We start from the raw sequence: 14,272 nt of genomic DNA, 5'->3' as shown, positions 1-14,272 counted from the left end.
TTTGTTTACCACGATGCAGGAACCTCAGATCAACAAAGCCATTTTTGGATGAATCATACCAGATAACTGGCCAGCCTGCCAAAGCCAGAAACAATGCCAACCAAAACAGGAACACACAGAAGGTGGCCGCCTGGCTTTGGTGTGACGAAGGGGTCCTTGTAACCATATAAGCAGTGTTGAGGTAGATTTTAGCTTTGGTCCCATGCAAAATGCTTTAGGTGCAAAGGTTGAGGATTAGAGGCATTAACATTGATAGAGGGTAGACTAGTAAACTAACTAGACTAGACTCTGTTGCTAGAAGGCTGGGTTCCTTTACAGCTTAATGGGGATTTGGTTACCATGCAGGTTATGGACAAACTTTTCAATGAATGATAACCACTTTTCATGCTAACACAGGTTATCATGTTAATCAGTTTCATGGAAGGGCTGTGTCAGGACACATTAGGACAACATTTGTCAACAGTCACAAAGGATTTACCAAAAATAACAGCCGCAGCTTAAGCTTTGGACACCATGAAACCATTAGAACCAAGCAAAACCGTGATACCCAAGCCTCCAGCCTCAGAAATTTCTAAATCAGTAGCCATGCGCTATTGCTCTGACTTTCTCTATGACTAGAGATATACACTACATGAATGAAGCGATGGAGAGGAAGATGAGATTGAGTTAAAATGGGAAAGGGGAAGTGACAAAGGGCTGCAGAAACACTACTGCATCAAGTCAGGGGCACTGAAGTGTTTGTTGTTCTTTTTTTTCAGAGTTTTTATGAGCTGCAATGGAGAGACTACGTAATGTACATAGTAGAGGTGTACCTCTGTTGTTCTATTCACCATCATCTACAGAGTCAGCCAAAAGAGGAGAAAATAAGCAGTTAGTGAGCAAAAAACAGAAAAGGGCTTCCACCGATATGAAGTGGAGGAGCAGGGAAAGGGGAGAAGAGCTCAGTACAAAATAATTTACAGCCATAAAGTTCTGGGCATGAAGTCAGTGTTATTTAACGTTTGTATAGAGACAATTTTAGGTTTGAGAAATATATTATACAAACTTGCACTAAAACAAACAAAAATGTACTTCTGCTCCTTTCTCCTTTCTGCCAAAAAAGAGCATCAAAAGCAAATTCAACCAAGAAAGGAGGAGAGAAAAAACAAAAACTGACAAAAAAACAAAACAAAAGCATCAATATTAAAAGAATCAAAGAGATACAAAAAAAAATACAAAGCAACCAACTTAAGATCCACCACCAGAAACTGGCTCTATCAGCGTTGTCACTCACCTTGGACTCAACGTCTGCGTTGTGGTCGTTCTGTAGGAGCAGGGCCGCGGCCTTGGTGTCGTCCTTGCGGGCAGCGATGTGCAGGGCAGGCAGGCGTACCTTGCCCTTTGTATCGTTCTCCAGCAGCAGGGAGACCACCTGGTCATGGCCCTGCTGGAGGGCCACCGCCAGAGGGGTGAAGCCATCCTGTGTATGAGGAGGAGAGAGGAGTCATTGGAGCTGGATGGGCGCTGCGATGCATTTCTGGATGGATGATATGCTCATATCATCCACCCAGTCACACCTACAGATTTGGAGCAGGTAATGATGGTGAGATCATATATTATATTTGGCTGAATTATTATTTTGCTGCAGGGATAGAGGTAAGCAATGCAAGAGCCCTGAGTCCTGTAGAATTTTTTAAAAAGCTATAATGCATGTGTTTTTAACGATCCAATGAAAGGCTTTTCTTTTCCTTTTAAAAGACAAATCCTCTTTAGTCTGAGAACTACATAAAACTTGATTCAGTGATCCATAAAGTGTCAAGAAAATGTAACAAAAAAAGCTAAATTGAAGTCGGACATTACCTTATCATTGTAACTTTTTTATATTTATGTAGCCATTATGAAATCTCTTGTTTCTGTTTCATGTGGTTCTTTAGGGAGCTATGGAGAAAAACAATCGCCTGGACACTAAAAACAGAAACAGAGTTGCTTGGAGCATTTAGGATAGTAAATCATAACCTAACAGCCCATGTGTCAAACTGATGTAGAGGTTACTGTACATGTCCCAAGCCTCCTAACCATATGGGAAACTAATGTAAGTTACATAATGAGAGGATGGGGTGAAAAAGATTCACATCTATCTCCTACACACACCACCCTTATGATGCATAATTTAGCTGAAAGCTCCCTGTCACAGCAGTGTGTTACTGCATACTGTAAGTTTGAATGTGTGTGTGTGTGTGTGTGTGTGTGTGTGTGTGTGCGCAGATGTTTTTGTGTACATGCATATTTACATGAGTACTGGATCTGTGTGCACATGTGCAAAGCTATTCTACGGGTATTTGGATGCATGTCTTGAAGGGCTTCCATGTTCTACCCTGTAGCCCATGTTAGATAGATGTAAACCAGCGGACTGCAGACTGGCTGGGGTATTCCATTAGCCCCATCAGCTATTTATCTCCGTATGTGCACGTGCTGGTGTGTGTATATGTGGGGTGACTGGTAAGTAGGTGTGTGTATGGGTTCTACGGGCTGAGCAACGTAAATCAGAGCAGTAAGAGCAGCAGCAGCCGTGGAGCGGAGGCAGCGAGCGGAGCAGACCTCATCTGTGACCCACTCAAGGTCACTCTGCCTCCACCACCATACACTACCAATCAATGAAGCTCTGCTTAGTCCCTCATGAAGAGAAGGGGAGCAAGGGAGGGAGGGGGGGGATGTGAGACAGGAAGGACAAGAGAGAGACAGAGACAGGAAAATAAAGACAGGACAGAGAGATGAAGAAACAGACGGAGACACAGGCAGATGCAGAGTGAGTGGGGTCGGGATGATAACAGGAGGAAGGGAACAGGAGGAGAGGAGATGAAGGTGGTTAGTACAACAGATGTAAAGACCATACATGACTGAGGCAGAGAAAATGCATGGTGACATACTGTAACGGTATGACTGAAGAGAGGTGGACACAGGACTGGCACACATACACGTATGAGCACACACAAACAATAAATCAAAATTGATAATAAAATAAATAAAAAACACACATGCTTGTACAGTACCTCAGTGGCCATACTCTGGCTGGCGTTGTTCTCCAGAAGGAACCGTACCACCTCGAGGTGATTCTCCTGGGCTGCCATGTACAGAGGAGTGAAGCCATTCTGCACACAACATGGACCAAAACACATATTTACAAACATATTAAAACAGGTTAAGATTGACCTTTAAACCACATCACAAAACACTGAATGTAAAGGAAAATGTCCCAATATTCCTTAAATGATGACACTTTTACTATTAGATGAAGAAAAAACAAAACATTTAGGTAAAGTCAGTAAGACTTTTGTGTTGCTGTGACATCTCTACTGGCTGTTTAAGGGTTTGATAAGACCCTCTCATAAGTCTTTCCTCTCACCTTGATCTGATAGAGTTAAACGTAAAATGCAAGGACAGCAGTATCCCGGAGAGGCAGAGGCCTAGTTGGCATGATGCCATATTCTGTCAGAGAGGATCTTTCCACTGAGTGATTCCCTCAATGTCAGTGACTTCATGATACAGTATCATCCAAGCAAATGTGTGCATCACAGCACAGTAATTACATTTAAGTTGTCTCAGGTCCTAAATGTACTATAGACTGACAGTACCTTACTTTCATTTTGACATTGCATGTGTGTGTATGTGTGAACATGTTGACTATATCCCACCTGAGATTGTGCGTTGACATTGGCTCCATTAGTGACCAGCTCTTTGACGACTTCCGTTTGGCCAGCCAGTGAGGCTATGTGCAGAGCAGTGTTTCCTTTCTGGATTACATGGAACAACCACAAGAATGTGTGTTAAGCTCTGCCCCACCTGTTCCACTGTGTGTGTGTGTGTGTGTGTGTGTGTTTGCCACTGTAGTCTGTATATATCCATGTGCCCCAGTGAATCCCCCTCGCGTCAACCAAACTTGTGTACCGTTGGTGTTCCAGCTCTGGCATCCCCCTGCTTGTACTGCCAACAATGTGTCACTTCCGATGCCCCACGTCCCACACATAAATGATCTCGCACTGAGCCTCGGCCATAAATAAAACTACAGGAGGCTTTTTATGAGCCTGTACAGGTCCTTGTGAAGGCAGAGTCGACCCCCAGCCGCTCTGCTGGCCGCGTGATACTGGGCTCTGTTATTTGCGACAAGTGCTGTTGCACAATAGCGATCATCTGTCACATGTACTGTATACTGTAGCAACGAAATCAGATAACATTGCCTGCTGAGGCACGAGGCAGATTAATAAAGAGACAGACAAGACTGTTTGGTATATAATGTAGCTGAAGACAGTTTGTGTGCTTTTCTGAGCCTCAAGGCTTCTCCGGAATACAAAACAGTAAAGCCACTCCTACTATCAGTTTATAATCTGAATCATAAAATGAAATACTGTTACTTTATCATGACTGACTCGCTAATGCTTTATTATTGACACTTAGGGCACACTGTGCAGACACACTAAAATTAATATTGATTTGTTCCCATAGACACTTTACTGCACTATAGTTTCTTTGGAAAGCGGTACTCATCTGACCTGTCATGATCACCACTGTAATATAATGCAATACCTCTCTGCAGTACACAGAATACTACATTTGTGAAGCTTTAACGGTTCAGCTTTTGTTGAGAGCAGTACTGATTCAACTTTATTGTAATTTTTTGAAAACTGAAAAGAGAAAGACGAAGAGACCGTTAAACCTCTTTCGTTCACTGACAACAATATTTTCACCCCAACAATATCTGTTCAGCACTGTTTTTAAATTACAAAAGCCACTTAACCGCTGGCAGTTTGGTCTGACATTTTTGTGTGTTGCTTCTAATGTAGCCTCAAGCCGCTAGCACCAAGTAGAAATAAGGAGCGGGTTACAGAGATCTGGTAACCTTTGATGTGTAAAATTGGAAGTCCTCTTTAAGGGATGACATAAATTGTGGTATTGGTTAAATATTTAAAAAGTCAACAGTGACTTGAGTACGAGATATAACCCAGCAAGACATAAAGTCCTGCTTGGCACGCCCACCAACTAACCCTGACCGCCTCTGTACAACTTCTGTGCAGTACAAAACCGCAGGAAAAACATTGCCACTGAACATAATCTCCCTCAAATGTATTTGGCAAAACCAATTATTAGTTATTCTAGCAGATAGGGTTCCACCATGAACACCACAACTAAGAACTTTGTGTGCGTAAAGTCTACTCTGACTGGTTCAAACATCAAAAGCTTCACAAACATAAAGCAATCCAGTAAAACATCACAAAGAACAGCCCCAAAAATGATAACGAAGTTAAATCAAGATCTTTTTGTTATGGAGCTGCTAAGGGGCTAATGAACTGAGGACAAGGCCTCTTCTTCTTAATTCTCCCACAAGAAGAACAGCACAACGTTAGGGGCGGATACACAATTAATTTTAGCATTAAGCACCCACACAGCCTAAATGAAACATTCTGTGTTACTAAATCTAGGTATCCTCAATAGCACTGCCACTCTGATTGTCTCCATCGGCTGCATAAAATAGAAATTTATAGCCATTAGGGCACAGGCAGTGGATTCCCAAGATCTCAAACTAATCCCCCAGCATCCTCAGGGGTCACAATAGAGAGAGGCTTTAATTGGGGAGATTTTCTCCCTGATCTTGAATATTTCATTGTGTCCTGTGTTTATGTCAGCACTAGGCACGTGGCCTGTGGCAGAGAGGCTGAACGAGACGATTAAATGGGAGTGAAAGCCTTCTGGGCTCAATCTAGATAATGTTTTCAACTCATTTTAGCATCAGAGTAAAGATGCTTCAAAGGAAAAGACCCTCCCCTGATGTATCATATGATATCATATTGTGCTGCTGATAATTTTTGCCCACCTTGCTCTTTATTACATATATTTCCAATTAATGCATTCTGCTGTTGAACTCCATTTGCTTCATTCTGATATATATATTTTATTATGTCCTGCTTAATACTCTCACTTTTTCCAGCGGCAATCCCACAGGGATCATTAAAAATTGATCTAATAATAAACCCTAACAAAGGCTGCACACTTACAGTACTCGTACTGTCGCTGCATTCAATCCTACAGTACAGCCAGTGTTTTGTGCTGCATCCAAATATAGTCCTCCATAACATCAGCTGAGCTGCCATAGGTGATGGGCTGGGCCTTACCTTTGTGGCTGCATCCACGGCGGCTTCGAGCTTCAGGAGCTCAGCAACAACCTCTACATGCCCCTCCTTGGAGGCTAGATGGAGAGCGTTCAGACCATTCTGAGAAAGAAACATATTTAGTGGAGTTGGAGTACGTCATGCGCTAGGTAATACTATGTGATAAATGCTTACTTGTGCTGAGCGAATGGGTTAAGGTCAGAAAACATGAGCCCTTGAGCCCCCAATTTAAAATTGGGCAGACGCAGCAGTAGGGTGTAAGCATGTTTATGTGTGTAGGAAAAAAATTACTTGATATTCTTCTTTAACCTGAAGGAGGATTTCTTACAGTCTTAATAGTCTTAGAAAACGTACCTGATTGCAAATGTTAATCTCAACCCCAGACTTGAGGTAATCAAGGACCTTTTCAAGGTTCCCTGCCCGGGCAGCTCGCAGGTAACTGGCATTACTGTCAGACTGGAGAGGAGAAGAGCGAAAGAGAGAAAGAGAAGCAGACGAGAAAGAGAGAAAAAGAGAGAGGAGGTGAGTACGTCAGGTCAGACTCTGGCCACATGCTTACCTGCATCAAATCAGACACAGGAGAACAAAAGCACACATAAATGCAAACATTGTACTGTACCAGGTAGAACTCTGTCATAATTTCTCAGACATCCAAAAAACATCTTAACAGGGGAAAAACAATGCCAATATCCACATATGCAGTAGATCCATTGTCCCACTAAAATCAGTATAGTGAAATCCACGGGTGTCTTAAATCAAGGCAAGGCTAAAGCCCAAACATCTCAAAAAGTAAATCCACGAGAGAGCCACAGCATAACATCCCAACAGTTATTATCGTCATCCTCCGTCAACCATCAGATCCCCAAAGGACTGTCATTCCAGCTTTGTTAAATCCAAATGTCTCTCATTCCCAAACGTAGGAAGTTCGATGACCGGGTGGTCCTCACAGCTGCCACGGAGACCTCTTCCCTTCCACAGAGATCTCCTCTGAATCCACCAGTATGGCAGTTAGGAGTCTATATGTCGCTGTGCTACGAGAAGCACTGCATTCTCTATTCTGCTGGGCTGTCCTTTATTTCACTACAGAAATAGGTCTTTGCACACCAAAATAAAATGATGAGGCAAGCATGTTTTTGCCCCTATAACAAATGTGATGTGCATGTGTATGTGAGTGTGTGTGAGAGGAAGAGAAGGGGAGGGGGAGAGATCGAAAGAAGGATGAGAGAAGACAAAGAAAAAGAGCTGGAGACAGAAGAGAGGGAGGTTCTGTTTTTTTGTGTTCATGTAAGCTCCTAGGACATTGGTTTTGACATAAAATGACACACAGCAAGCTCTGCACTTTTTGTGTTCCTTCTTCGCAGCAGCCCTCGCAAAGAGCATTTTGTAAAACTCAGCACTGGAGCTGCTGAGAGCTGGAGCGAGAGAAGCTGTGATATGCTGCTTCATAATAGAGGCTCAAAAACCAAATTCCCCTGAATTATCAAAAGCCCAGACCTGCTAAATTTAGCCTCGCGTCCAGAGACACTTAGGATAAACTCTGCAGGGCCAAACGGTACGAGCGGACGGTTATCCAACATTGTACTCTCCACCTCCCCCTCCGCCGCGCTTTTCCAGAAATAACTCTGACGAACATAGAGGGATCTGACCCAAAGCCAAAATGTGAGTGAACAAGACATCCAGCATCAGATTGTTCCACTGATAGGATGTTTAAAACTGTGAGAGGAAAATATTTGTGTCTGTGTGTGCGCACATGCAACACAAACAAAATAATGGCAGATGAAGCAGTGTTAACTGGAAACCAAGTCATTTCCTGATTACAAGAGTCCATTAAGCTAAAGCTGATATCTCTGCAGCCAATCAGCCAACATCTAGAAATGTCTTCTTCCTCTTTCCATAACCCCAATCCCCGGAGAACTGTATGATAGCACTGAACCACTAATTATATTTCTGTTCTCGTGGCCTTGAGAAAAGTCAGATACAACAGACTGTGTCACTGGCACAGAGCCTGAGCCTGCACCAATATGGGCCAAGAACATTGCAACAAATATACAGCTGTCATTAAGAGAAGTAACATTATCAAAGTGTAAAAAGTTTAAAGAGGTATCATAGCAGCTTAAGATTATGTATTAAGACCGAAGCTTCAGAAGACTACAAATCAGAATGGGCACAGCTGCACTGTACAGTGAAACAGACAACTAACTGTGAAAACTCATGAATACCCAATGCATTGGCCTGAATCTCCTGTCAACTACAAAATGTTTTTAGGGACAGTGTGGATAAACAAATGAACCGCCTCAGCATCATAACTCATCTGCTTGTGTACTAGATTGTGTTGTGTTTCTATTATTCTGGATGTCGACCAGAAGAAAAGACCTAAACAGTTTTAATTTTCACATATAGTGCCAGTGCTCCCCTTATTCACATATTAGTGAGTGTTTCGGCCAATATCAGCAAGTATTACATTCTAATTTCTGCAGTGAAGAAAAGATACTAGGAGACATTGCTGATTTTCACAACATATATTTATTTAACTAAGGGAACAACCATTTAAATTATTAATAAATAAAAAAAACAATAATTGACTATGTACACCAGCTTTACTGTCTGGTGCAATGAAGTCATCAGGCTGGGATGCCCTTAATTCTCCTATTCCCGGCGAAATCCCTGGATACTTTCTCCTCTCTCTACTTTTAGTGTGTCACACAAATGAAGCACCTCTGCATCACCGTGCTCTACGTCCACTTGTCCCTCAGGCTATCCACACTGGCTTTAAATTGGCTTTTAAAGCTCTGTTGTATCATCGTGTGGTATCATAACATTATTGTTAATGTAACAGATCCGAGAACGGGAACAGGTGAGCATCCTGTAGTGCCCCCTAGGTAATGCAGTTTATTTAGGGCCATTATGAATTGCCCAGAGAACTTGATATGGAGAAGGGCAGAGAAGAGTTCGAGCAGCTTGTGAGAAGTGCTGGAGCACAATAAACAGTCACGGTACACCAAAAAGTAAAAATGTAGATGTGCTGGTACTGAATACCGGTAAGTACGAGCCCACTTTAAACTCTGACACAGACCACTAGAGTACCAGACTGATGTCTTCTAGCTGTTAGTCATGGACATTGAGATGAAGACTCAGCGTCCTTCATGATGACCTGTTAGAAACACTTTGGCTCCTATCCAGTCTAAACCCAGCCAGCAGGCACTCTCCGCCAGCTATCTGTCAGTGTCACACCTCAACACCGTCACTGAAGTAAACTCCCTGCACTTTTTCTACAATACTTCTACGTCTACATATTGCAGGTATCAACATGATTCTTAGTGACAATTGTTTACAAGTGGAATAAAAACAATATACAAACGGAGCGAGACCATGTCGTCATTCCCCCAAAAGAACCTTCATACACTTGTTCAATGTTGTACAGCGTTTACAGTAACTTGTACATTTTAAGACTTCTTCTTAGTTATTTCTTTTGTATTATTTACTTGTATTAATCTTATTGCATTTTCTAACCTGTTTGGTAGTGCACTAGGGTAAACATTTGCAGGTTTTAAATATGCATTATAAACAACGTTACTTGACTTTTACAACACTTGAAATGACTGAAAAACAGCTTATTCCCTCCCAATGAGTCAAACTCCCTCCATATAATAAAATATCTGTGCAGCATGTGTGTGAGCGTCTGTGTGCGTGTCTGCATGCTGGTACAAATACCAACAGTTGTCCTGTTTCTTACATAACCGGCATGTGTGTGCCATGCTGTGAGTAGCATGCCTGTGTGACCCACTACTCTTCGGCTTTGTTGGGTGTCACCCAATGCTTGACCGCTCTAAAACCTCTGACATGGAAATACGCAGGTCACACTGTTGTGGAGAGGCAGGATGCATGACAACTGCTCGGTGATTTACACCATCAAATATTATGTAAGTCAGACATGATATGGAATACTTTAGCCTTGTGCTCTTCTTTTAATCGTTCAATGCAGATATTTAATAGAAGACTATTGGTTGGTTTGTATTGGCAGATATGCTACTACATAACAAAACGATGAAATATTAACACACATGCTCTCAGTTTGGAAATAGACAGTACATCTCTAAAAATATGGATGTCTAAGAGCATTTTTAAAGTTTACATGTTTTTTTCAAAGGTTACTATTTTGCTGTGATCTATTAAATATCATGCAGCGCTCTTTGCTCCGTCTTCTGCATTTGCTCGCGCTTAAGTGTCAACAGATTAAGTAGTCTTCATCCATAAATCACATTCATTGCTCTCGTCAGTTTATCCCTTAATGCCTGCAGTGAAAAACCAGTGACCAACATGTCCAACCCTCCATCCACATCCCATCTATGTCCGACATGAGGGGTCTTCAAGTCATTGTGAATGAAGCATTACACAGGACGGAGCGAGAGATTAGTAAGAGAAATATCATTAAGCCTCCACAGATCAGAGGTTCAAAGAAAATGGGGCCATTAAAGACTAGGTTAAGCCTGAAGGAAAGCATTAATTTAATGTTAGATTGAAGGGAGAGAGAGAGAGAGAGAGAGAGAGAGAGAGAGAAATCTGACACAAGTAATAACTGGAAAAGCTGAGAATTATTTCATTCCCAATAACAGCCTTACAAAGTCAAAAATGCAGCTAATTTCTGGGTAAGTCGCTGTAAAAACGACAATTAACCATCTCAGTTCTAATTAAAAATGCCCTCTGGTCATGGACTGGTGTCTGCAGACACTCTTCAAAAGAGAGAGGAAAAACTGAAATGCTACATTGGAACAGCGGAGCCTTAGTATTTCCAGTTAATGTGAAATGTAGGTTTGATTAGATCACTGCACCTCTGTTTCTTGTAGTTAGAGACTATTCAATCAAAATATTGAACAATGAACAACCCATTAAGCTCAGTCTAACTAATATGTTTGAGGCAGATAGCGACATTGATATTTAAAAGTTTTAAATACCCCACTCAAGGGATATCCCCTTAATTTGTCATGTTTTCTGGTGAACTATGTATTGGAACTATGTAATGGTGAAATAAATGACATTTGAACTGCAATACCTTGTTACTTATTGGCTGTTAAATACACTGACGCAGAATAACAACAATTGTAACAAGTCTACACTATCAATGGTCAAGCATTATGATACTGATTTTGCTGAAAAAATATGCACTTGTAAAACCTCCTTGGCTACTTTTACCATTTAAATGGTAGCCATCTGGTCTTTTTGCGTAGCTTAAGGAAAGACTCTTATAAAGTTTGGGGTATATAACAAGTGACTAAATTAAACATACTCATGAGAGACAGCATACAAAAAAACACACACTTGATTTTTAGGTGTGCTGTTGATGATTTTCCCACAATGACTTGGACAAAGGAAATGAAGGCGCTACTTGCAGCTGCAAAACACTTACATAAATTGTGACAGCAGTGATGACACAGCTCCAGAAAGATTTTGGACAACAACAACAAAAATATATATATATATATATATTATTAATTTGATTTCTCTTTTGTTTAATAGGCAGTAGAATTCCAAAGTCGCAGTTTGATGTCCAATCATGCATGTATTGTATCATTTCCTCTTAGGATTCATTGATAAAGAATACTGATCTCCTGTATACTAACTCCAAAATACAATGTAACACATACAAGTAGTATGCAGTATGAAACTGGGACACAGTGTCTGTCACCATCTGAGGCTGGACAGTCAGATCCAGATTTATGAGGTTTTGGAGCTGCAGAGCATTTGTTTTCATTTCTGCTGAATCTGTACTTGGCACTTCTTCTCCTCATGACATCAGCACAGTGATAGCCTAGATGGATAGAGGATATTTAGATAGTATAAAGACTGATATCCCAGGCAGCCAGACTGCGATGATGTCAGTTTGGCAGTCTGCACCGGGTATGTAAGCAAACAGAAACTCGTGCAGCATTTTGCACTTTATCCAAATATAAGATACATCACCCCACATACATGTTGGCTGTGCACTGTGTTGACTAAAAATACACGCAGGTAAAAATATGTACACACAAACTTAGACACAAAGGGCATGTTGATGATGTGCGTGAACTAAGTGAGCTTAGAAGAGGGGAGCCAGACCAGCAGTGGCTGTATTGTTTCACTTTATCCCTTTCTCTACTGACAGCACAAAACAGACAAGGCTCCACCACCACAACACCCACTGGTGCCAAAGGACCTCACCCCACCAATCACCACATCCGTTTCTCTCAAACCTCCCAAATCTTCTGGCCTGCTTAGTCCCTCATCTTCATTCTGATTTCTGTCTTTCCCCCATAGCAAAGCTATTGAGGAATTAATGCCCCCATTTCACTGTCAACATGTGCACAACCGAAAATCATTACTAAAGCTTTAAGGAATATGAATGTAAAGCATGTTATTGGCAAATGAATGAATGGTAATCTATAAGCGGAGTCTTTGCATTTTAGAACCTTCTCATATTTCAAATGCACAAGATGTTCTCTGCACAGTGCATCAACACATTAGTAGTAGTTGTAGTAGTGTCGCTAATGGAAAGCACCAAATATTTAAGGAGTACTGCAAAGAGGAAACAAGTAGTACAATGTGTCATGCCTCCGAAAGGCCAGCATGAGTAAGTAAACAAATGAATTAATGAACAAGTCAGTATATCACTTCTGTATATTATAATAAATAAATGTTTCTCACAGCATTCTCCACTGAAACAAAGCTTTACTGCTCTCACTATATCTACTGTAGTAGAGTTTCTCTTTGGGACATTTGAGGGCAGTTGAAACAAGCTGTTTGAAAAGAGAATGAGGGGCCATAGGAAGGACCCCAGCACTTGGTTGTACGTCGACCAAATCAATGTCAATATGTAAATGAGAATCGTCCCCCTCACCCTCCTCCACCCTGGCGTGGATTCTTTTATTTTTTCCTACAAACTTATTTTATACAAATGTATACAACATTGACATATTATCACATTTTAAGATGGTAAGATGAAACTTGTTAGCAAACAGTTTGAGGTCATAATTCCCTATAGGGTAATATTAATGTTTTCATTTGATACGTACTGCCTCTATTCTAAGTATGAAACTGAACCCAGAAGATGGTTAGCTTAGCTTAGCATAAAAATTATAAGTGAGGAAATAGCTAGCTTGGCTCTGTCCTAAAGTTTACAGTACATCTTGTTTGTTAAATATGTGTCTGAATAAATTAAATTAAATTAAATTTCCCCAAATGTCAAACTATTCCTTTAAAAGAAAAAGCATCCAACTTGCTCAATAATGTATACATACCTCTACTGTATACAGACAACATGAACATGCAACTCCCTGATGTGTGCTGAAAAACTCCTTACCCTGCAGACAAACATATGCTTTACATCTGACTATAGCAGATCAGCTTTCCATGTTTATACACACCCAAACACCCATGCAGTCACAATGAATGATACAGGACTGACTAGGTCCTTCTATTGGTTCACCTCCGAATTCACAACATCCTCCTCTGAGATGGCCAATAACCTCTTGCATTTGTTTCACGATAAGACCAAATCACAACACAAATCTAAGTTTTCAGAATTAAAAAATAAAAATAAGAATTTGTGCATAAATCCCAAAAATTAGCACTACTCACTTGTGTAAGGAAGACAGCACCCTCTTCCACAGCCATGTTCACTTACTTCCCCCTTCTCTTCTCTAAGTGAAGAGGAGTGAAACCTGAGCTCAGAGTGGCCAGCCAGCCAAGCAGCGGAACAGCCAACCAGTCATCTACTCAGTCAGTCAGTCCGTTAGATCTGTCCTTATCTTAACCTTACAGGAATCCATCCCACTCAGAGGAAAGAGCAAGGTGCCATTGGCTCACGTAACAAAGTAAAAAAAAATCTAAGCACACCAACAAATGCAAGCATTAGAGATATTACAGTTCCTTCCGCTGTCCGGTCGATGCCGTGCACATCAGAAAACAGGGATGGTGGGAAGAAAGAAGTGAGTAGTTGGGTAAAAGAAGAAGAGAGGGGGTCTATCTAACTCTCCAGTGGTGAGTAAACAAAGCGCTGAGCATCTCACAGTCTTTCACGCTGGAGAGAGGACACACGCCAAATCCCCTCTGCTGCTTCTCGCCCTCCCAGTCCCCTCTCAATCTCTCTCTCTCTCTCT

General features: G+C 41.3%; 1 protein-coding gene across 18 annotated transcripts in view; it reads right to left on the bottom strand.

Moving 5' to 3' along the window:
- ank3a (ankyrin 3a) overlaps positions 1-14,272 on the bottom strand; it is a 120,345-nt gene that overhangs the window by 54,554 nt on the left and 51,519 nt on the right. For 16 of the 18 annotated variants that reach the window (XM_035663605.1, XM_035663623.1, XM_035663610.1 and 13 more), the window contains exons 2-6: positions 6,495-6,596; positions 6,144-6,242; positions 3,672-3,770; positions 3,030-3,128; positions 1,274-1,459 (exon numbers count right to left, since the gene is read on the bottom strand). In XM_035663605.1, coding sequence (XP_035519498.1) covers positions 1,274-1,459; positions 3,030-3,128; positions 3,672-3,770; positions 6,144-6,242; positions 6,495-6,596 — 585 coding nt within the window. Of the gene's footprint in view, positions 1-1,273; positions 1,460-3,029; positions 3,129-3,671; positions 3,771-6,143; positions 6,243-6,494; positions 6,597-6,759; positions 7,082-13,751; positions 14,256-14,272 lie in introns of those variants that run through there. The other 2 variants (XM_035663612.1, XM_035663614.1) reach the window with 2 other exon arrangements.

This window comes from Morone saxatilis, unplaced genomic scaffold, assembly GCF_004916995.1.
Source record: "Morone saxatilis isolate NCDOM2014 unplaced genomic scaffold, NCSU_SB_2.0 Contig19, whole genome shotgun sequence".
In the NCBI taxonomy this organism is placed as follows: Eukaryota; Metazoa; Chordata; class Actinopteri; family Moronidae; genus Morone; species Morone saxatilis.
This window is presented reverse-complemented; position numbering and strand designations above follow the sequence as displayed.